General features: G+C 42.9%; 1 protein-coding gene across 2 annotated transcripts in view; it reads right to left on the reverse strand.

The window, feature by feature from the left end:
* TUSC3 (tumor suppressor candidate 3) overlaps positions 1 to 25,953 on the reverse strand; it is a 563,832-nt gene that overhangs the window by 158,847 nt on the left and 379,032 nt on the right. For both annotated transcript variants that reach the window (XM_063920865.1, XM_063920866.1), the window contains exons 3-4: positions 16,711 to 16,828; positions 6,245 to 6,385 (exon numbers count right to left, since the gene is read on the reverse strand). In XM_063920865.1, coding sequence (XP_063776935.1) covers positions 6,245 to 6,385; positions 16,711 to 16,828 — 259 coding nt within the window. The remainder of the gene's footprint in view (positions 1 to 6,244; positions 6,386 to 16,710; positions 16,829 to 25,953) is intronic.

Here is a 25,953-nt window from a genome sequence, read left to right on the forward strand (position 1 = left end):
CCTAGCTTGCACCCTTCTCGTTCGGGCACAAAAATCTAACTGAGGCTTGGAGGAGGGTCATAGGGGGAGGAGCCAGTGCACACCAGCTAGTCTAAAGCTTTTACTTTTTGTGCCCAGTCTCCTGCGGAGCCGCTATTCCCCATGGTCCTTACGGAGTTCCCAGCATCCACTAGGACGTCAGAGAAATAAATGTTGTCTGGGGTCTCATGAGACTAAAAAAATAAGTGAAATGCAACCTAAGATATTATACAGTAAAGGCATGGCAACTCTAAGGTCCTTTGCTTTTCTCTATCTATACCTCATCTCTTGGCAAACTAATCAACTCTTTTGGATTTCAGTATCACCTGTACATGGATGACACTCAAATCTATTTATCTTCCTCAGATTTGTCACCATCTGTATTGGTCCACCCCACTTAATGCCTTTCTGCCATTTCATCTTGGATGTTATCTCGCCACCTCAAACTTAATATTTCCAAGACAGAATTAATTTTATTTCCACCAACCTATAGTAGTTACCAGACTGATATCCCTATCACTATTGAGAACTTAACAATCAAACCTACCCCATAAGCTCACTGCCTAGGTGTCACCCTTGACTCTGAACTGTCCTTTGTTCCCCTCATTCAGTCTGTCTCAAAATCATGTTACATGCATCTAAAAAACATATCCAAAATACGACTACACCTTACACAAGACACTGCAAAAACTCTAATACAGGCTTTCATTATCTCCCGTATTGATTATTGCAATAGTCTTCTCACTGGTCTTCCCAAAAAGACTCTCACCACTGCAATCCATTCTGAATACAGCTGTGAGGCTAATTTTCCTTGCTAGATGTTCATTGACTGCGGATCCACTCTGTCAGTACCTCCAATGGTTACTTGTATTCTACTGTATTCAATATAAAATACTTTTGCTCCCACACAAGGCCATTAGCCAAACCAATGTACATGTCTTTGCTCATTTCAAAATATCTCCCAACCCAACCTCTTTGCTCTTCACAAGATCTACGTCTCTTATTCACACTCATTATTCGCTCCCATTCATGATTGCAGGACTTTCTATGGGCTGCACCCACTCTGTGGAATACCCTCTCACGCATGATAAGACTATCTTCTAGCGTTCCGTAAATACTCACCTCAGAAAACTTAACAAATTCCGGAACCGCTCACACTGCCTTCATAAACTTTCACATCCAATTACTGTACAGTCCACACATTTCCTCACATATTTTCTCTTTCTTCACTTAACCATCCTCCTGACTCCAGGCCAAACTTGCTGTGTGACAATATTATACCATTGTGCAATAGACAACACCTACAGTATCTTTGTGTACCAATGCCTATTTCCGTATAGATTGTAAGCTTGCAAAAAGAGATCTCCTACCTCTATTACTGTTATTACAAAGTTTTGTTTTATCACTGTTGTTTCCAATTGTAAAGCGTAATGGAATTTGCTGCACTATATAAGAATGGTTTCCTTCACCAGTGTTTCCTTCTTGCTGCTCATATTGTAATAACCTCATACTTCACATTTTCCAAGGCGCAGTGATATATCCAGATAGTTCTTTTAATCTAACGTTAGGGTATACCACAGGTTTTGAAACCTGTTTTCAGCTTCCAACAACATACATATTTTGTGCATCTCCTTCCTGGGGTGTGGTATATTTAGTGGACGATCAGAATGTCAACACAGCCTGAATGTCGAGACTGAAATAATGTTGTCGTTGCCAGAATGTCGACACTGTGAATGACAGACGGCATGTCAACAATGTGAGCCTAACCCTAACTGCAGCCTAATCCTAACTTTACTCTAAAGATGGCCGTACTCCTAAAGATAAGTTTTTTCAAATGGACTGAACAGAGGCGTTGTTCTATAAGGAGGTCAGGTTGAATCTTTCTTTGAGATTTGTGAGAGTTCCATCTCAACACTGGCTCCCTTCCTGCAGTATCAGATTTCGAATGCCTTTCAACAACTGTACTTCCTGGTACTCGCTTAGAGATCTTGACAATAACCCACCAATCATTATTACCTCAGTGTACAGTAATACTGGTCTTGTTCTGGATCATCTTTATTCCCTTTTTATATTGTATAAGATTTGGGGCATCTTTGTCTTTTGTCATTGAAATGCTATGTTTATTTGCAATGTAATTTCACAACCTTATATTCATATATTCTATTGTAATTTATACTATAGATCAGTGGTTCCCAAACATTTTTGGATCACGGCGCCCTAGAGTATCATAATTTTTTTCACGGCGCCCGTAGGCTAAATATTTGTTGTTGAAAAATTTATTAAAACAATATAAATTAAGTAAATTGTGTTTATATGTCATCCTTAGGCTCAGTTGTGTGGTGAGGGACAAGATTTGCTTCTGTTTGTCCACATATTTTATGATTGACAGCCACCAGCACAGTTTTTGCCTATTACATTGACTAAGCATAATTAGAATTGGTTCTGGACCACAAATCCGAGGCACCCCTGCAAGTGTCCTGGGGAACCCCTGGGTGCCACGGCACACAGTTTGTAAACCACTGCTATAGATCATACAGATGAATGTACGTTTAATGGGCCTAATTCAGACCTGATCGCTAGGGTGTGTTTTTTGCATCCCTGCGATCAGGTAGTGGCTGCCTACAGGGGAGGGAGAAATCGCTGTGCAGGGATGTAATCGCATGTGCAGGAGAGCTGCACAAACAGAAGATCGTGCAGTCTCTGCACAGCCCAGGACTTACTCTTCCAGTGCGATGATCGGGGCCGGAGCTGATGTCAGAAACCCTCCCTTCAAACGCCTGGTCCCTCCTGCATTTCTCTGGACACTCCTCAAAAACGGTCAGTTGCCACCCACAAACGGCATCTTCCTGTCAGTCACCTTGCAATTGCCCATGCGATCACTTTTTTCGCCCATCCTGTCGCTGCCCGACGATCCCCGTCGCTGCGGACCGAGGCACCTGCGCATTGCGGTGCATATGCATGCACAGTTCAGAACTGATCGCAGGCTGTATGAAAACGAGGCCTAGCGACAAGGTCTGAATTAGGCCCATTGTTCATCAGATGTGCATTATATACTACTTTTTTGCTTCAATAAAAAAAATCTGTTAATGTATGGGCGCAAATCATGCCAGCTCTTAAAAAAATGACTGGAGGAGATCTTGCCGATACTAGAAAAATGGCACCTATTACAATGACTAGTGGCAACACAAAATTAGGAATGCCCGGGTATACAGAGAATTCACATAGAAAAATATGTGCCGTCTGAAAGCAATTTGGAATGAAGAGGCACATGGTGTCAAAAGTAGGGAAATGCTTTCATATTTGCTATCTCATAAAGCCAGGTATATGCTTTGGTTAGCACTTTAGAAAGATGTCACTCAGACAATTGCAAACAAGTCTTGTTAACATTAAACCTTTAAGAATATGTAAAGTTCTTCTGCTGTTTCACTTGCCAAACAGTACTACCTCAGGTCTCTAACTTCTACACAATCCTCAAACCCCATCCCTTCTACAGAACCTACTACTCCCTCCTCTACCCTCCTCCCTCACTGTATTTATTGATTATCATTACGGCTTCTGGTCTCTTCATTCCACTGAAACTGCCTGCGCCAAGATTATTGATGATCTCTTCACAGCTAAGGGCCACTTCTCTTATCTTGTCCTTTGCAACCTCACAGCCACATATGACTATTGACCACTCCCTTCTCTACTCCATTGGTCTACGTGATACAACACTCTCCAGGTTCAACTTCTACTTGTTCGTCTGCTGACTCCATACCTACCTTCAACTCCAATCCTCTTTCCTTTTCTGTCCTTGACCCCTTCTTTCTTATACCTCTTTCCTCAATGAGCTTACTCACTGTAACTGCTTCTGTCACCTCCTCTCCTCTTTACTTTTCCGTTCTGTCCTTGTCCCCTTCTTTCCTATACATCTTCCCTCAATGAGCTTACTTACTGTACTGTTCTGTGACTAATATCTCATGTATGCCTGATTCCAAGAAGGTTATGAGACTCTATTTGTTATGCACACCAGTGCCTGCAGGAAAGTACTGGTGTCAGAACTGTTATGCACTCCAGTGTCTGCAGGAATGTACTGGTGTTTGAACTGTTATGCAAAACAAATGGACTCACAGACAAACTGGGGAATATGACATAACGTACACAGAAGGTAATAGGGTAACAAAATACACACAAAGTGAACAGAGAAGCCCAGAGGCTAAGGAACTGAGTATCTCCCTTGTATTAGAACTGCACAGATGGAAAAAGGCAAGATGTTGTGTTTTAATACGTAGAGAACCCGAAATGCTGTTGCTAAGGGCAACAGCAAAACCCTAAATGGTTACCAACGGGTGTGGCAGTAAACTCCTTGGTCAGAGATGGAATGATAGACACAAGGAGAGTCTCCACAATCCTATTTCTCACTTGCAGTGCACAGGTTTTAGCTTACTGCCACTAAACTGACCCCTGACACCTAGCACAGTGAGACAGGATTAGACAGGCAAGTCTTAGAATACAGCCGCAAACTTGCTAAGTTCACAGAGTAGTAACAGAACCCCAGCAAGCTAAACGACTGACTCCAGTCTTACTGCTAGGTCTGGATTGGCAGAGTGTAATACCAAATCCCCAGGCCTATTTGCAGTAAGCAACAAACAAATACAAAGCTACACAGTACTGGCTAACTTTCATGAACTGACAAACCAACAAAGATTCAGCAGCATCTGCTTACCCTGAAAAGAGGCCTTATAAAGCAGGTGCTGTCCACGCCCCACTCAGACCTCACAGACTGTGAGCACAAAAACCAGCACCGGATCCCCTGCCGTGCACAGAGCCTATAACCACTGCACAGCAAAAGACCCGAACCGGAGTATCAGCTGCGCTCAGGTTACTCCACTAGCACTTGTCTCCCGGTTGCCATGACGACGTGGCAGCACAGGGCAGGAGACCCTAACACTATTTTACATCTGTCAACATAGGTCTAAAGTAGACAGTGATGTTAATGCATAATATATCTGGATTTTGAGTGTGAGACTCTGGAAAATTAGAGATAATAAGAGTGTTACATCGTGGGTTCTAGCTGTGAAATATACTCAAAGGGATCCATGAAAGCTATTGCTGGAAGAGCATATGGATAAGTATTATTATTTCACATTTCTATATTATTTAGATTTTTAAGGCAGTGAAAGGTGTGAAGACTTCTACAAGTTACTATGGGGCTATTGATCAATTTTTTTGAGAGATAAAGAACCAAAAAATCAGCTTATAAATATAATTTTACTGACTGTGCTAGAAAAATGACATAAGCTGATTGGTTGGTACTTTATCTATCTACACTTTATCTCTCTTTCCAAGATTTGATAAATCCCCCCCTATATATTCAAACAGAAACATACAGTATGATATGCTTTTCTAACATTGCCACAAAGTTTCCAATAAACCATAGTAACATTTGTTTTTATTGTATAACGTGCTCCATGCAGATAAAAATTACATTGGTAATTGGTTGCCTGAAGCTTAGTGCAAATTTTCACTTTTGATTAATGTTAGTAAACAACATCATAATAATCTACTGTTTCTCACTAATTTAGTACACAGTATGAACATACGTTCAGATAACATATATCCCAACAGTTCAGCAGACTGAATCGGGGCAGGGGGCTTGGCCACACCATTATGATATCTAGCTTTGGAAAGTGCTAGACTGCCCCTGAATTCCCATCCACTCCATTCCAGTCACACATTCTTAGAGGCAGGTGCATGTGTCACCTGTTCCATGCTGCAGTAAATGGGACTTGCCTTGGCCACTGTCAGCCCACGGGACAATGCAGACTCTATCAACAGAGCGAGAGACAGCTCTCAAATTGGGGGACTGTCTCTAATGAAATTGCGAGAAGAGGAATAGAGATAAATAGATAAAAAAAAATCTATTTTATTTTGAAAAATACTTTTTGCATAAAAATAGCCATTATTATTTCAACGGAACACTACAAAATGCCCTGTAAATGTATCTCAAATATAACTGCAGTAAATATAAGTACTGACAGAATAAATTGTCTGCAAAGCAGTGTTTGTGTGCGGTTAGTCATACTAGGGAATAAGGTTACTAAATATACTATGACAGATGAGGTTACACAGTATGAGCAATATAAACTGGAAAAAACATGCACTATATGATTAAAAATAAATGAAAGGACAAAGAGCTGAATATTTCTCCCATCTAGCATTCTGCTGTGTGGTATTGTTTACGTACATGAACATCTGTTCTATCAGCAATCCATTTTGCTAGCTGTTCTGCAGCAAACCCGATCCGCTGAAGATCGAAGGTATCCGCTCTCTTGGGTTTGCCTTTTGCAGGGAAATGCATAAATGTGGGAGCAGAATTCATATTCAGCTGCAAGAAGAACAACACAGAATGTTACTTGTTTATGATAGGGAATTGCAATCGCATTAACTTAAACAGAAACAAAGTGAATTCTCTATGCACACGAAGACAGACATGTACACGGCAACCCTAAAACATTTATGTGACCTGAAGCTTGCTCAGGCCATAAAACTGCCCACAATTCCCTTTATGTGCCAAATAAAGCAAAACTTGTCTCGGAACATCCAGTATTCCAACTTGTGCTGTTATTTTATTTTGTTGTTATTATTGTATTGTAGCAAACTATGGAAAAATAGACATTGTACAGTAAGTGAACTATGTTGGATGATAAAAATAGGACTTTAATTACCTACCAGTAAATCCTTTTCTCACAGTCCATAAGGGATATTGGGGGTCATTCCGAGTTGATCGCTCGCTAGCAATTTTTAGCAGCCGTGCAAACGCTACGCCGCCTCCAACTGGGAATGTATTTTAGCTTAGCAGAAGTGCGAACGAAAGGATCGCAGAGCGGCTGCAAAATAATTTTGTGCAGTTTCAGAGTAGCTTCAGACCTACTCAGCGCTTGCGATCACTTCAGACTGTTCAGTTCCTGTTTTGACGTCACGAACACGCCCTGCGTTCACCCAGCCACGCCTGCGTTTTTCCAGGCACTCCCTGAAAACGGCCAGTTGACATCCAGAAACGCACTCTTGCTGTCAATCACTCTACGGCCAGCAGTGCGACTGAAAAGCTTTGCAAGAACTTGTGTGAAACTACATCGTTCGTTGTAATAGTATGACGCACGTGCGCATTTCACCGCATATGCATGTGCAGAAGTGCAATTTTTTTGCCTGATCGCTGCGCAGCGAACTAAAGCAGCTAGCGAACAACTCGGAATGACCCCTATTGGGGTGACTTAGTACGAAGGGGTATAGACAGGGTCCAAAGGAGCAGCTGCACTTTAAATTTCTTCACTGGGTGTGCTGGCTCCTCCCCTCTATGCCCCCTCCCACAGGCAGTTATAGGTAAAACAGTGCCCAAAGGAGAAAGGACATATATAAGAGAAGGAACATAACAATGAGTGGTGAGATTTCTACACCAGCACACCACTAACATACAACAACCAGCAACGGCTGGTAACAACAACATCAACAGATGAACAGGTAACACATAAGAGAGAACCTGCAGAAAAGTCAATGCTCTGAAGCGGTCGCCCAATATCCCTTATGGACTACGAGAAAAGGATTTACCGGTAGGTAATTAAAATCCTATTTTCTCTACCATCGATAAGGGATATTGGGGAGACTTCGTGCGATGGGGACGTTCCAAAGCTTCCAGAACGGGCGGGAATGTGCAGCACCGCCTGCCCATTCTGGGTATCCTCTTTGGCCAGGATATCAAACTTATAGAACTTCACAAAAGTGTTCTTCCCTGACCAGGTAGCAGCTCGGCATAGTTGCAAGGCCGAGATTCCACGGGCAGCTGCCCAGGAAGAGCCCACTGATCTTGTAGAGTGGGCCTTCAGAGACTTAGGAACAGGTAAGGCTGCCGACACATAGGCCTGTTGGATAGTAAGCCTGAGCCAATGAGCAATGGACTGCTTTTTCTGTGCATCACAGAGTACGAACGAGGGATCCGTCTTCCTGATCTGAGCCGTTCGCTTGACATAGATCTTCAAGGCTCGCACAGCATCCAATGCCTCCGGAGGAGCAGAAGTATCAGAACTTGATGGAACCACAATAGGCTGATTCAAGTGAAACACAGAGACCTGAGCTCCGCTTTATCCTTGTAAAAGACCAAGTATGGACTTTTACACGATAAGGCCCCCAATTCTGAGACACGCCTAGCAGAAGCCAGGGCCAGTAACATCACCGTCTTCCACGTGAGGTACTTGTCTTCTATCGTCATCAGAGGTTCAAACCAGGAGGACTGTAGAAATTCCAATACCACACTCAAATCCCAGGGTGCCGAAGGCGGCATAAAAGGAGGTTGTATGTGGAGTACCCCTTGCAAGAAGGTCTGAACTTATGGCAATAGTGCCAATGTCTTCTGGAAGAAAATGGAGAGAGCTGAAATCTGGACCTTAATAGAACACAGACGTAAGCCCTTATCCATACCAGCCTGCAGGAAACATAAGAAACGTCCCAAGTGGAACTCTGCAGGTGGATACGTGCGCTCCTCGCACCAAGAGACATATCTTCTCCAGATATGATGATAGTGTTTTGACTTCACAGGTTTCCTGGCCTGAACCATGGTAGCAATAACCTTTTTGGAAAGGCCCTTGTGAGCTAGGATTTTCCGCTGAACCTCCATGCCGTCAAACAAAGTCGCCGTATGTCCGGGTAGATGAGCAGTCCTTGTTGAAGAAGATCTCTTATTAGTGGTAGAGGCAAAGGGTCTTCGACGGACGTGTCCAGAAGATCCGCGTACCACGCCCTCCGAGGCCAGTCCGGGGTAATCAGAATAGCCTGGACTCCTTGTTTTCTGATTCACTTGAGCACCCTTGGGAGCAACAGAATCAGAGGAAACAGGTAGACCAACCGGTAAGGCCAAGGCGATGTCAGTTCATCCACTGCCCTCGCCTGAGGGTCCCTGGTTCGTGAGCAATACCAGTGAAGCGTCTTGTTGAGCCGAGAAGCCTCACTGGTGAATGATCTGCTGGAACACCTGACGGTGGATTCCCCACTCCCCCGGGTGGAGATTGTAATGACTCAGGAAGTCTGCTTCCCAGGTGTCCACTCCAAGAATGAAGATTGCCAACATTGCTCTTGCATTTCTTTCCACCCAGAGGAGTATCTTTGACACCTCTCGCATGCAGGCTCTGTTTTTTGTCCCTCCTTGCCGACTGATGTACGCCACTGCCGTGGCGTTGTCCGACTGTACTTGGATCGCGTGATCCCTGAGCAGAGAAGAGGCCTGAAGCAGAGCAGTGTAGATCGCCCAAAGATCCAGAATGTTGATCGGAAGAAGGGCTTCGTGGGCTGACCACCTGCCCTGGAACTGCGCCCCTTGGGTAACAGCTCCCCATCCTCTCAGACTCGCATCCGTCGTGAGGAGGGTCCAATCCTGAATCCCGAACTTCCGGCCTTCCAGCAGATTGGAGGACTGCAGCCACCACAGGAGGGAAATCCTGGCCTGAGGTGACAGCCGAATAATCTGGTGTATCTCTAGATGTGATCCGGAACACTTGCTCAGGAGATCCAATTGGAATGTTGTGGCATGAAACCTCCCATATTGGAACGCCTCATATGAGGCGACCCTCTTCCCCAACAATCTTATACAAAGATGGATGGATACTCGAGCAGGTCGAAGCCCCATGTGAACCATCCCCTGAAGTGTTCTCGCTTTGTCCTCTGGGAGGAACACCTTCTGGGCCAAAGTATCCAGTAACATCCCCAAGAACAGGATCCGATGAGTTGGCTCCAAATGGGACTTCTGTAAATTAAGAATCCACCCATGGTATGACAGAAGTTGGACAGTGCGGTTGATATGGAGTAATAAAGATCCCTCGATCTTGCCTTTATCAGAAAATCAACCAGGTAAGGGACAACATTGACCCCCTGGACCCGGAGCTGACACATCATCTCCGTCATTACCTTTGTAAATACCCTTGGAGCTGTGGACAGGCCAAAGGGCAGTGACTGGAACTGGTAGTGATTGTCCAGCAGGGCAAACCTCAGATAAGCCTGATGAAGTGTCCAAATCGGAATATGAAGGTAGGCGTCCAAGATATCCAAGGAAACCATGAATTCCTGTTCCTCCAGGACCGCAATCACTGCTCTCAAGGATTCCATTTTGAACTTGAAAACCTTCAGGTAAGGGTTCAAGGACTTTAGATTCAAAATGAGCCTTACCGAACCTTTCGGCTTCGGTACCACAAACAGGTTGGAGTAATAACTCTTGCCTCGTTGTGGTATTGGTACTGGAACAATGACGTGAGACTGGACCAACTTTTGGATGGTCTGTTGCAACGTAACTTGCGTATCCTCCAAAGCTGGTAAGCTTGATTTGAAAAATCGTTGGGGAGGATCACTGTCGAACTCCAGCTTGTAGCCCTGAGAAATGAGGTCCCTGACCCAGGTATCCTGGCAGGAAACGTCCCAATTGCAGCTGATGTGATGCAGTCGCGCTCCCTCCTTGAGCAAGTCACACAAGACGCGTGCAGTGTCCTGAATATGCTTCGGGAGAATCACCGTAGTGACCAGAGGCATATCCCCGGATAGGTCCTCCTGAATTTGAGTAGCCCACGTATGAATGGCATGGGTCATCCAGCAATCAGCTATGACTGGCCTTTGCGATACACCTGCTGCTGTGTAGATAGACTTTACTGTAGTCTCTATTTTTCTGTCCCCAGGGTCCTTTATGGTAAAGGAGCCCGGGGCAGGCAGCACAGTCTTTTTTGACAGTCGAGAGACTGATACATCAACTCCCGGGGTTCTTCCCAGATTTTCCTGCCTTCAGGAGCAAATGGGAAAGTGTGCAAAAATCTTTTTGACACTTGGTATTTTTTGTCTGGATTTTTCCAGGCTAATTTAAATAGGTCACCTAACTCTGCAGAATCAGGGAAAGTGACATTAGGCTGGTTTTGTGTAAAGAAAAACGACTGCTGTGACGCAGCGTCCTCTAGACTCCAACACGTCCCCCGCTGAACAAACAACCTCTCAGGACAGTGATCCTGCAGTGGGGAACCTGCTCTGACACCTTGCAAGTCCAGAGACCGTTCCCCTCCCTATCTCCCACGGTACAGGTATGCTGTTGCCCATACAGCATACCAAAAATAATAAAAGTTTAAAAGAAATTGAAGAAAACTCTTTGGAGCTGCAGAGATGTGCATCCTCTCCTGAGGGCACATTTTTCTAAACTGCCTGTGGGAGGGGGCATAGAGGAGAGGAGCCAGCACACCCATTAAAGAAATATAAAGTACACCGGCTCATTTGGACACCGTCTATACCCCATCGTACTAAGTCTCCCCAATATCCCTTATGGAAGATAGATAAAAATAATATTTTAACAATAAGCACCAGTTATACAATTTGCATGGTTTTCCTTAACGAATTGAGAGGGTGCATTCTCATTATTATATTTTAGCACACATAGTAGCTGCTTCCGCTGTGTGAAGGTCCGGGTGGTACATTTGAAGACTTTAAATTGCATTGTGAGCTTAGGAAGTGATTCTAGGTCACAGAGACATGTGTTTCTGAGTAGTCTCAGAGTACATTAAAATTTAATAATACAGGAGTAGGAGCAAGGTAAAAATTCAAAGGACTCTAAATTATTTTCTTTTACAGTACTAGAATAGTTAAAGTCAAGATGTCAATTTAGTATTACAACTATCTATTTCCTAGAAATACTGTAGACATATCTGAGTTTAAGGTTATTCAGCTTGGAATACAGTATGTGCGGATATTTACCACCTGCAAAATGGGATGTGGTCTGCATGTCTACAGTCACGATGTCAACATTGTCGAAATGTCGACAGCTAACATGTCAACAACTGCAAAATGTCGATATGTTCCCAAAGTAGAATTCGGAAATGTTGACACATGAGATGGCGACATTAGTTTGGGGTTAGAATTAGGGTACTTACCGTCAAAACAGCTGCACCGCCAACACTGCCAATTGTGGACACTGTTAGCATGCCGACATTCTACCTATTGACCAATATACCGAACGCCTGCAAACTCTGTGGTCACACAGGTCTCTGAACAAAACACATTGTGCAACTATGTACGGTACATGGTGGAAACTTAAAATGACACGTCATAGCTCTACGAACTTTGTGCAGCTTCTTCCTCACTTATTTGCACTTTTCTTCAATAACATTTAAAACTGCTTTACAGTGGGGGTAATTCCAAGTTGATCGCAGCAGGAATTTTGTTAGCAGTTGGGCAAAATCATGTGCACTGCAGGGAAGGCAGATATAACATGTGCAGAGAGAGTTAGATTTGGGTGTGGTGTGTACAATCTGCAATCTAATTTGCAGTGTAAAAATAAAGCAGCCAGTATTTACCCTGCACAGAAACAAAATAACCCACCCAAATCTAACTCTTTCTGCACATGTTATATCTGCCTTCCCTGCAGTGCACATGGTTTTGCCCAACTGTTAACAAAATTCCTGCTGCGATCAACTTGGAATTACCCCCAGTATGCCCTAATGCATGGACAGGGGCTTATTGGCCATAGGCTGTGGGAGTTTACTATGACTTATTTAAGTTTACTTTTTTTCCCTCCTATTTTTCCAATTTTCTTAATTTATTTGATTTTTTTTTTAGCTGGGAACCAAAAATCTTGGTCTAGGCAGGATGGGCTTATATCCTTTATGTCAGAGCCAGCCCAATCACTGGGGTAATTCCTGTTGGCTGGCCTCTCCTCCCAGCTTCCCAGGGACCAGTCATGTTGTTTTATGAGCAGTGCTGTTTTATGAGCAGTGCTGTTTTATGAGCAGTGCTGTTTTATGAGCAGTGCTGATCCGTTCCTGCTTCATCCCTTCCATTTGAGTGGTGGATCAATATTTTCACTGCTTTGTAACCCAATAAGTAATAAAAACATAGCACAATGATTAATAAAAAATAAATATAGCACCCTTCAACACACATACCTTTATGTATGTCTTTGTTTAGATTACATGTATCTTCCACTTGCAATCTTCTGCACTTAAGGTCCATACACATTAGACAATGTCGCTCATTTTATCGGCAAGTGTGCATAGGCCTTGAGTGATATGACCGCTCATATCGCTCAGTGACGTCACGCCTCCGCCGGCCGTGCATGCAGCTCCTAGACGACAGTCCAGATCGAGCATGCATGCACTGCCGACAGCGTCGATCGTTGCCAACCTGCGGGGCCGCGCATCGGTCGTCGCTGGCGGCATACACACTTGCCGATAAAATGAGCAACGTCGCTCAGGGAGGGGGAAAATTAGTGATGTCGCTCATTTAATCGGCAAGCCTTTAGAGAGATTAATTTCTTCATTGTGTAAAGATACAAGTCTGGGGTTAGTTTGGGTTACTCAGATTTGGGTTACTCAGATTCAGACATATTTTAAACTGGCTGCAAATTTGGAGCTGATGATTGCGTTTGTTTCATCTTTCCTCTAGACATCTATATGTTACAATGTTTGCAAGTCAAACTAGTACAGACTCGCAAGTGTGCAGAATCTGCTCATATGGAAACAAGGGGTATCTTTACAATCAATCCTAAATCAAGCCCATTGTATGTAATTAAATGCTTTGAAACAGAAATGGAATTATTTTTTTAAAGAATCCACAGAAATGACAGCTCTGTACACCAACTACAAGGTACTGTATACAGAGAAAAATAGATTTTATCTTTAATAAGAGAAACATTAAAAGGCTAGAAATTCACAGTATGTGCAGATAAGCCAAGGATCCCAACTGTGGATGTGTTTGGCATGGCCCTTATATAAAACTGTACAGTAATACAGAGAGCAAGCAGCCCTTCTTGTTTAGGAGTTGAGTATAATAGCATGAATGACAAACAAAAGTCAAATAATTAGGTTATACCATTTGCATTACACCTGTGAGTGCGTAGTCAGTTGAAAACCATACCGTAAGAGTAAATAAAAATGGTAGAAGAATGACGTTATGGAGCAGTTTGAGCTGTACTGTCTTATATAATATTTCTGACAGCCATTTGCCTCCCATCTGTTTCTGTCTGGTCTCTCACTTTTACCAATAACACCTCTAAAGTAGCTTCTGACAAAGCATGCTAAGAAATACAGTAGCTGCCTCTCTGTCAAATTATCAAAAATGAGACTGAACACTATTTATCTTATTACTCTTCCTAGAGATTTTTTAAAGGTGCAGGACGTGATCAAAGCTGTATTGTCAAGAAAACAACTAATGTCTCATATTCCTAATTCTCTATTTTAGCCGGATTTATTAAATGCACCACAATTCAAATCAATTGTTGAGAGCCAAGCATATATGTCTGTAATGTAAGGGTCTGTAAGACAATGGTTTATCTCAACATGTCTGCTTCTACAGCATAAGAAAGAGTGATTTCCCGTAAGTGCACCATATAAGGGAAGTGCGGAATGGATTTTACTGTTGTAGTACAATACACTGATACTGTAACTCACTAATGGCGCATCCTATTTAAAGAATAACTCCATCAAAGTATAAAATGCTTATTTTGGGATGACATGATTGAGCAAATTTACAATCGGATAATTAAGAACAAATGACTATATTTTTCAATGACCATTTGTAAATATTACTGCAATATTAAATACAGTACCTTTTTATTGATAGGAATTTGAATGATAAATGGATTTTAATGCACGTTGGAAACAAATATTTGACTCAATATTATTATTGAGGCTTTATTTACTTTATTTTCATAAACAAATCTCTTTGTAAGTATATAACTACCATAATATATTAACGATAATTTGAAAATATACTGAATGAGAGGTCAATTGTCAAGGCTATTTAAAACTGACACCTGGGGCCTGATTCTGATTTGGAAGTAAAGCAAAAAAACAAACACAAAAAAAACAAGGAAATTTGTGTCTGGAATAAACCATGTTGCCATGCAAGGGGAGCAAATACAATTATATTTTTTTCTGTGCTGGGTAAATACTGTCTGCTTTTGCATGTATCCTACAAATGACAGCTTTATTTGTTACACTGCAATTTAGATTTCACTTTGGACACTTCCCTCCCAAATCTAAATCTCTCTGTACATGTTACATCTGCCCCACCTGCAGTGCAACATGGTTTTGCCCAGGTACATAGTTACTTGCATTTCTTTGCTTTAGTTCAAATCAGAATTAGACCCATGATGTGCTGTGGAAAGGGGTATAATAACAGTTCATATAAACCATGTTATTTAATAGCAGTTAGGACCATGCCACTTATATTGGAGGACCACTGCATTCCTTATAATGGCGGAATGTTATATTCTTATTTACCTACTTCCCCATAACCATACTGAATGTACTTTTTAAGCCACAATATTACATTGTCCAATACTTTATAGAGATACTTGCGGCTGTAAAACTGTTAATTGCATAATTGCAGCACAGCTTATAACGCTTTGTATAATATATCTGACATTTATTTAGAACATTTTTACTAGTTCTATACTAATATTTATGAGAAGCAATTGAAAATTACTTTATAACAGATGGCCTTTTTTTCGGAAGGGTGTGAGTTATGTTAATGCACACTATTAACATAAAAACTGCATCTGCTCCTTTCTCCTTAAATTGTCTTTCTTTAGAAAATGTATTCGCTACCTTAACAAAGTGAAATCAAGTAAACATATGGCCAAGTATATATAAAGCCATCTCGATAAAGGACATTCAGTAAACAACACATTTCTATCTAATGTGTCCTGAAAAGTGCATGACATTTTATTTTGTTCAGGACTGGCAAATCTGTCATTTTTTCCCTTTTTTGTGTCAACAAATGATTTATGAAGACATAAAACACAAAAAGAACAATTTCTATAAAATATCAGGATGTATATGAAAGCATCTAGCTACCTGCAATATTACATTTTTGTAACCATTTTTTTTTAAAATATTTACAAAATTGTCAGCACAATTAGTACAACTGTTTTAGTAGTTACCGTATAAGCATTGCTATACACTGTTTAAAGCTGCTGTTAATATATATTGTTTCACTGTTTATGTATTTCAGAGATGTCATCATATGTACTTGATGCTATGATTTGAAATCTTTTAAACTTAAATTCTGTTTGAAGTGTTCACTATAATACAACCAATGATTTGCGTGTTTTGGGATACGTAAAACGGGGATCCCGATGTGTACGAAGCCAACAGGGGTGAGAAAGGGGTGTTCTCCTCTCTCCCCAACCTCCTAACTGACCCTCCCTGTAGCCTAACCCTAACCACCCCCATTGGTGCCTAACCCTAACCTCCCCCCTTGGTGCCTAAACCTAACCCCCTGTCCTCGCTCCCTAAACCTAACCCTCCCCCCTGCAGCCTAACCCTCTGAGGGGAGTGCCTAACCTTAACACCCCCCCCCCCCCCCCCGCAGCTTAACCCTAAACCTCCCCCACGGTGTCGGCATTCAGAATAGGGTAGGTATTCCGGTGTCGGGATTCTGACTGCCGGGATACTGACAGCCAGGATCCTAACTGCTTCCTGTAAAAAGATCTGCCTTCTCCACCCCACGCAGCCTAATCCCAACACTCCCCCGAGTGCCTAACCCTAACCCCAAGGGCAGTACTTACCTTCGGGATCTATTGGGATTCTGACCATTGGGATCCCACTGTTGGTCCTCTGACTGCATCCCACAGTAGCATCATGATGCTTATATTTAAAAATGTGCATACTGTATATAACACGGAGAATAATTATTTACCTGCTGGAAAACATCTGCTCCTTCATCATAGTCCACAATGGTGAAGAAAAGTTTGTTTGAAAATGCTGAAGAATATCTCCAGGAATTTGCAAGCACTTGATACTCCTCATTAGCTTGCCTACCAAAGAAAATGCAAAGTTATTTACAATATTACAGGATATTTAATCACTGCTACTAACAATGTAGTTTACATCTTTAAAACAAATCAGTGATGTGTAGAACTTTACATACAGTACACCCCTATTCAAGGCTAAAGGGGAGTCAACAGGGCACTGTCATCTCTAAAAGTGAAGGCGACGTGATCTATTTTGTTATGATTGTCTATTTTGAAATGCTGAGAGGTACAGCTGGAGCCTCCGTTATCTTCGCTGTTTCTCCGCCTAAACAGAGGTTTAGTCGCACCTAGGCTAAAGCTTAGGTTGCGGTGTTTAATCACAGACAGGCGCGTTGAGGCACGACTACATACTCAGCATGCAATACACATCTCCACCACTGGGTAGCTAATGCTCCACTAATCCAGTACTTTAGAGTGAATAGCGGCGGATTGATCTACAAGCTCTTGCAAATGGTCAGTGACAAATGTACGTGCATACTGTACACACAGACCAATGGTCAGACGGAGAGCATAAAGAAAAAAAAAGTTTATAGAGACGCAAATGAACGTGTCAAAATACTTGTCCTTTGCCGTGTTAGTGTATACAGACTCAGACGCAACAAATGTGTTAATAAAGCAATACTGTAGTTTATATACACGCAAATCATGATATACTGTAGAACGTGTTACAAACTATGGTCCATTATTGATAAGGATACAGTATGGTGTCCAATATGAAGGGATGACTGCTTACAGTACATTTACACATGAGCCTGTACATTTATCATGAGCCGCCGTGTCTGAGGGGTGAGGTGTACCGCTTCCCATGCTAAGAGTCCCGAGTTCGATTTCCTAAGTGCTAATATAATACATGTTTATTTTTTCCTGACTCTTTTTCTTGGTAATCTATCATAATATACTTTCACAATCAATAGAATTGTGACACAGATTTTACATAAGTCAAGACACAGCTGCAGGAACGTCACATTCCGCTATTTAAAATACACAGCACCTATGGGGTTAAGCGAGCTCCATGCGCCGTACGGTACACATACAGTACAGTAGCAGGCCAGACTCAATCACAGAGCAGGTTCATAAAATGGATGCCGCTCATGACCCAGCGCCTCACGGAAGCCCACAGCAACTGTATGGAGCGAGCAACGGTATCGATATTGCAAGAATCAGGGCACAGCTGAAGGAGCGTCTCTATACAGTAGTTAAAAAACAGTATACTGTATACACAGCGGCAATGAGGTCCCATAGAATGAGCAGTTAATAAAAATAATATTTTTTCTGCCATTTAAAAAAAAAATGTTTGGGGTCATCTACTGTAATAGTACCTTCACATTCAATAGAAACGTGCGCACAGAATTTACATAAATCAGAGCAAAGCTTCATGAGCATCTAATTCCGCTATCTAAAATACACCCGTAGACATATCAATAATAAAAATACAGTAGTGTATGCAGACGCAACTACAGTAAGTGTTCGAATCTGAGAGAATCTGTGCTGTACTGTATGAGAAGGGACACAAGAGCTTGTGTCTGCACTTCTTATCAGCTCTTCATTTACTTACTGTATACATTAGTACTGTGTTGTCAATTTATTCTAACCTGACCTCCGTCCCTGTCTGTGAAATGAGCAGGGGGAAGCGGGATGGGGGGTGTTGGTTAAATACCATGTTATGCAGAAAGTATTCATTCTCTCGTCTGCTGAAGCGTCTAATATGAGTGTCCAAGTATATTACAATAGAAAAGTAAAGTGTCAGGGGAAAAAAGGCATGCACATGCCTCATCACAGATATACAAGCTAATGTCTAAATGTACAGTAAGCAGTGATCCCTTGCCATTGGTTATAGATTATGCCCTAATGGCTACGGGATTTGGCCACTCACGTACTGTACTGTATCCCTGACTTCAATGGACCCTACTGTACTGTAGCTTAAACTCCTTGTTTTGTGACTGTATACACTATATTTATTTATTAATTGATCATTCTATGGGACCTCATTGCCCATGTGTATTTTAGCTAAGGTATTGAGACGCTCCTTCAGCATTGCCCTGTAGCCTGCAAAACCTATGCCGTCGCTGGCTTCATAGCTGACGGCTTCCATGGGGCAAGGGATCACGGGCGGTAGCCATTTTGTCAACTTGCTATGCGGTGTATCGTAATGTGCATAGAGCTCGCTCACTTATCCTTATCACACCTGAGTATTTTAGCAAGGGGATTCAGACGCTCCTTCAGCATTGCCCTGTAGCCTGCAAAACCTATGCCATCGCTCGCTCCATGTCTGAGGGCTGCCACATGGCAGGGGGACTGGGGCGGCAGCCATTTTGTCAGTTTGCTATGCGGTCGGTTGAGTCTGGTGTATTGTAATGTGCATAGAGCTCGCTTATCCCTATCGCCCCTGTGTATTTTAGCTAAGGTATTGTAACGCTCCTTCAGCATTGCCCTGTAACTTGCAAAACCTATGCCATCGCTGGCTCCATAGCTGAGGGCTTCCACAAGGCAAGGGATCATGGGCGGCAGCCATTTTGTCAACTTGCTATGCGGTGTATCGTAATGTGCATAGAGCTCGCTCGCTTATCCTTATCACCCCTGAGTATTTTAGCTAGCTCCATAGCTGAGGGCTTCCACGAGGCAAGGGGTCACAGGTGGTAGCCATTTCAATCGAGTCTGGCCTGCTACAGAATTGTATGTGTACCTTACGATGCATAGAACCTTATCCTCGTAGCCGCTGTGTATTTTACAGTAGATACGCTCCTGCAGATTTGCCCTGCTTTATGTAAAACTTGTGTGCACACTTCTATTAAATGTGAAGGTATAGTACAATAGATACAAAAATAAAAAATTAATACATTGTCAGGAAAAAATTAACATGCATTCGCACTTTGGGAATCGAACCCGGGTCTCTAAGCATGGGAAGCGGAAAACTTCACCACTCGGAAACGTCGCTGCATGACAGATGCATAAGCCCATTGGTTTTGATTATGCCATAATAGCTTCGGGATTTGGACGCTAATATACTGTATCCCTAACATCAATAGACCATACCTGTAACACATTCATTTTATTTGTTGATTTGTCTGCGGGACTTGGACACTCACATATCCCTAACATCAATGTACTATACTGTGGCTTTATCACATTCGTTTGCATCTGTATATATTGTACTATACTGTATTTGCGTCTGTACACTGTAATATACTGTATGACATACTGTAGCATATTGTAGCATAATGAGATGCACCAGTAAAGTAGTTCTTACACAGTAGTTCGGTATTGTATTTTAATGGACAACACATGCATGCGCAATGGTGATTTTAAAAAGCGACATCTGGTGGATGATCGCAGGTATTACACTTAAAGGTAACGCCAAATGCTCTGTGCTCCTCCCTACTACTAGGCGAGCCTCCTTGCGCCAAGGCACCATGCGCATGCGCGATCGCGACTAACGCCTCAGCCAGCCAAGATAACGGAGGCTCCATCTGTATAGTAGGTATTTCATATTTTGTGTACAGCAGGGTTGGTTTTGCAGGAGATCCATGTCTGGATTTAAATCCCACTATCTAGTCACTTTAAATCCCTAGCTCAAACACTGTAATTGTGCATAGTCCTAACATCTGTGTAAAATAATTTACTGAAATCATTTAGCTTTGATTTAGGGTTACCTTTTTATAAAAACATAGAGCTGGATTAATGGGGGAGATGACACCAGGGGCGAGTGCCCTGGGCCCCCTTCAATAATGCTTTGGAGTGCAAGGTAGGAATTTTAAATATTGACAGTTTGGATCAACTATAATTCTATTAAAGGCTTGTTTCATACCACATTCTTCTTGAATCAATTTGTCTATTTTAAGGGACAGTGCATTTTCCAATATAAAGCTCCCAGACAAAGGCTTTATTCCATTACCTTTCTCACACAATGACATCTCCCCAATAACATTTGTCCCGGCACTCTATCACAAGTGGTCTGCTCACTACCTGCCACAAGATTAATGCCCTTCTTTCCTTAAACATTTATTTATTAACAATCATTTACAGAACACATACATATTACTCAGCAGTTTACAGCATATTTTAGCCATTCACATCAGTCCCTGACCTAGTGGAGCATCTACTGTATATTTTCTAGAACACTGACAGACATACAGGGAGGAATACAATTAGCCATAGGGTTTGCCACACCAGGAATAGTTCCATGTTTCATGCCAGAACTAATCAATAAAACTGCTATTTGCCCGTGCGTCAACCCTTTTATTCCATGCAAAATGAAGACTCAAAGGGTTTCTCTGCATGTTAAACCCCACAGGGTGCTTTTTATTGTGGACTTTACGCGTGAGCTAATCCACGATAATTGAATCGACAAGCAATGGCAATTAGCTACTTCCCCCCAGAATCCAGTTAACCTACAGATTAGGCATATAATTTACCTCAATACGCCACACATGGCAGGAGTGAGCCACCAAGTGCTGTGCAGCTCCGTTAGCATTAGGCATCTTTTTTTGCAGGAAATGTGTCTTAGTCGCAACGTGATGCAGCAGGAGATTGTACTAATTAATTTGATATGCGACACTTGTATATCTGTGTGCGACGGAGTCTGTATATGAAGCACAGCAGAAATTGGTATGGAAAAAAGCTACGTCCACTGCATTGTAGCACTTTGTATACAGATTCAGAGGCTCAGTCACACAGATAAACAATTCAGAGGCTCCTATATACAAGTCTTGCATATCAAATTAATGAGCACAGGTTCCTGGTGCATCCTAGTTGCATCACTAAGACACATTTTTGGCATTGACGACGCAAAAAAAAAGCCTAACGCTAGTAGAGTCTCATGGGACCTAGCGTGCCAAAATATTTTAATGTGCTGGTAGAAACTGGAGCACCCTGAGAAAACCCACGTTAACACAGAGGCATACAAATTCCACACATATACTACCTTAGGAAGGAATTTAACTCATGACCTCAAGGTTGTGGGGCAGTAATTCTAAACACTACGCTTAAGGGCCATACTGATGGGGAGATTTCCCCAGAGATGTGTGCTGAGTGGTCTAGCACAGACCGCCCAGCACACATGCCTCCCCCCGCTCAGCACAGAGCGATGTGCTGAGTGAGGTGAGGGACGGACACGGGGGCCGATCATTTCACCCAGCGGTGAAATGAGCGACCTGCTAGATTGTGCCTGCATGCAGGCCAATCTAGTACCGGCGATAGCGACGCGCGGGACCGCGCATCGCTGGCGCCTGCACCCCTACACACGGAGCGATGTTCAGCTAATTTCTAAGCAATCTAGTCAGATTGCTTAGAAATTAGCTGAACATCGCTCCGTGTGTACCCCCCTTAACTGTGCTGTGGAATTAAATAATATGCAGCTATGAGCTTTCTTATCATCTAATTGGCTACAGAATGTTTTACCCATGTTCATTTCAAAACAAGGCACACACCGCTATTCAGGTGAAGTCTGAAGTTAACATTTAAAAAAATAATCACATACCGTACACTATGAAAAACTGAAGCTTTCCGCAGTACTTTAAAAGCTAGTTATTCAGATCCATAAAACAGTTTATCAATACTTCTAATATTCCACATACACCAAACACACACTTTTATTATTCCATAGAGACTAATGTAATTATGTCTCTATTTAATGAAAGAAAGAAAAATAATAATGATACTGTCTTTGGTATATGAAATAAAATTTCATTTGATGGATATTAATGAAGAACTTGGTTACATTTAATTCTCCAGAGCAAAATCCAAATTTTTAATGTTCCTACAATTTTGTAAGTGTAATGAAAGTAGAATGCCAGGTTATATATGGTAACTGACAGCAATAGGCCCACTGGGAAGGACAATGGGCATTTATTTCAAGGTAGAAAGAGATTATGAAAAAAAGGGAAAGAACTCACAAACTGAGCTGAAATTAAGCTGTCTGCACAAGGCCACTTACTGAAAGTATTCTGTGTTCATGAATGGTTTTATGCCAATGCCTGCCAAGGTCAGTGGAAGTGATTAATAACTGGTCATAATTTAATGTTTTCATATACACACTGTACACTTATATATAAACTGACCATGTATTGCACAATATAGTTTTTCTCCCGTCAGCATATTTTGTTTATGTGTTGTTAAATTTTACATTGTGGCTATGAAATTTACCATTTTAGATCTCTATATGTAATTACAAGTTTCTTGCGTAATATAAACTTATTTGTGGGTCAAATAACCAGAAAACGAGTGAGTATATAATTACTGGTGTTATAATCACTGTAAAGACACTCAATGCTATATACTATATGCGGAAGTTAATTTCAGGGGCAGACGGTAGTAACAATATGAAAATAAGAATTTACTCACCGGTAATTCTATTTCTCGTAGTCCGTAGTGGATGCTGGGAACTCCGTAAGGACCATGGGGAATAGCGGGCTCCGAAGGAGGCTGGGCACTCTAGAAAGATCTTAGACTACCTGGTGTGCACTGGCTCCTCCCACTATGACCCTCCTCCAAGCCTCAGTTAGGTACTGTGCCCGGACGAGCGTACACAATAAGGAAGGATTTTGAATCCCGGGTAAGACTCATACCGGCCACACCAATCACACCGTACAACTCGTGATATGAAACACAGTTAACAGTATGAAACAATAGAGCCTCTCAACAGATGGCTCAACAATAACCCGATTTAGTTAACCATAACTATGTACAAGTATTGCAGATAAACCGCACTTGGGATGGGCGCCCAGCATCCACTACGGACTACGAGAAATAGAATTACCGGTGAGTAAATTCTTATTTTCTCTAACGTCCTAGTGGATGCTGGGAACTCCGTAAGGACCATGGGGATTATACCAAAGCTCCCAAACGGGCGGGAGAGTGCGGATGACTCTGCAGCACTGAATGAGAGAACTCCAGGTCCTCCTCAGCCAGGGTATCAAATTTGTAGAATTTTTGCAAACGTGTTTGCCCCTGACCAAGTAGCTGCTCGGCAAAGTTGTAAAGCCGAGACCTCTCGGGCAGCCGCCCAAGATGAGCCCACCTTCCTTGTGGAATGGGCATTGACAGATTTTGGCTGTGGCAGGCCTGCCACAGTATGTGCAAGCTGAATTGTACTACAAATCCAACGAGCAATAGTCTGCTTAGAAGCAGGAGCACCCAGCTTGTTAGGTGCATATAGGATAAACAGCGAGTCAGATTTTCTGACTCTAGCCGTTCTGGAAACATATATTTTCAGTGCCCTGACAACGTCTAGCAACTTGGAGTCCTCCAAGTCCCTAGTAGCCTAGGCACCACAATAGGCTGGTTCAGGTGAAACGCTGACACCACCATTGGGAGAAACTGGGGACGAGTCCTCAATTCTGCCCTATCCATATGGAAAATCAAATAAGGGCTTTTACAAGACAAAGCCGCCAACTTTGATACTCGCCTGGCAGAAGCCAAGGCCAATAACATAACCACCTTCCACGTGAGATATTTCAGATCCACGGTTTTTAGTGGTTCAAACCAATGTGATTTTAAGAAACTCAACACCACGTTGAGATCCCAAGGTGCCACAGGAGGCACAAACGGGGGCTGACTCTGCAGCACTCCTTTTATAAATGTCTGAACTTCAGGTACTGAAGCTAGTTCTTTTTGAAAGAAAATCGACAGAGCCGAGATCTGTACCTTAATGGAACCCAATTTAAGGCCCATAGTCACTCCTGCTTGCAGGAAATGCAGAAATCGACCTAGTTGAAATTCCTCTGTTGGGGCCCTTTCGGCCTCACACCATGCAACATATTTTCGCCATATGCGGTGATAATGAGTTGCTGTAACCTCTTTCCTGGCTTTAGTAAGCGTAGGAATGACTTCCTCCGGAATGCCCTTTTCCTTCAGGATCCGGCGTTCAACCGCCATGCCGACAAACGCAGCTGCGGTAAGTCTTGGAACAGACAGGGCCCCTGCTGCCGCAGGTCCTGTCTGAGTGGCAGAGGCCATGGGTCCTCTGATATAAATTCTTGAAGTTCTGGGTACCAAGCTCTTCTTGGCCATCCACGAGTATCGTTCTTACTCCTCGCCTACTTATTATTCTCAGTACCTTTGGTATGAGAGGCAGAGGGGAGAACACATAAACCGACTGGTACACCCACGGTGTTACCAGAGCGTCCATAGCTATCGCCTGAGGGTCCCTTGACCCGGTGCAATATCTTTTATAGCTTTTTGTTGAGGCGGGACGCCATCATGTCCACCTGTGGCCTTTCCCAATGGTGTACAATCCTATTGGAAGACTTCTGGAGGAAGTCCCCATTCTCCCGGGTGGAGGTCGTGTCTGTTGAGAAGATCTGCTTCCCAGTTGTCCACTCCGGGAATGCACACTGCTGACAGTGCTAACACATGATTTTCCGCCTATCGGAGAATCCTTGTGGCTTCTGCCATCGCCATCCTGCTTCTTGTGCCGCCCTGTTGGTTTACATGGGCGACTGCCGTGATGTTGTCTGATTGGATCAGTACCGGCTGGTTTTGAAGCAGAGGCCTTGCCGGCCTCAGGGCATTGTAAATGGCCCTCAGGTCCAGAATATTTATGTGTAGGGAAATAACCTGACTTGACCAAAGTCCCTGGAAATTTCTTCCCTGTGTGACTGCCTCCCAGCCTCAAAGGCTGGAATCCATGGTCACTAGCACCTAGTCCTGTATGCCGAACCTGCGGCCCTCTTGAAGATGGGCACTCTGCAGCCACCACAGTAGAGATACCCTGGTCCTTGGAGACAGGGTTATCAGCCTATGCATCGGAAGATGCGATCCGGACCACTTGTCCAACAGGTCCCTCTGAAAAGTTCTTGTATGGAACCTGCCTAATGGGATTGCTTCGTAGGAAGCTACCATTTTTCCCAGGACTCGCGTGCAATGATGCACCGCTACCTATTTTGGCTTCAGGAGGTCTCTGACTAGAGATGACAACTCCTTGGCTTTCTCCTCCGGGAGAAACACTATTTCTGGTTTATGTCCAGAACCATCCCCAGGAACAGTAGACGTGTCATAGGAACCAGCTGTGACTTTGGACTGTTTAGAATCCAACCATGCTGTTGTAGCACTTTCCAAAATAGTGCTACCCCGACTACCAACTGCTCCTTGGACTTCGCCCTTATAACGAGATTGTCCAAGTACGGGATAAT

Source organism: Pseudophryne corroboree, chromosome 1 (assembly GCF_028390025.1).
Source record: "Pseudophryne corroboree isolate aPseCor3 chromosome 1, aPseCor3.hap2, whole genome shotgun sequence".
NCBI lineage: Eukaryota > Metazoa > Chordata > Amphibia > Anura > Myobatrachidae > Pseudophryne > Pseudophryne corroboree.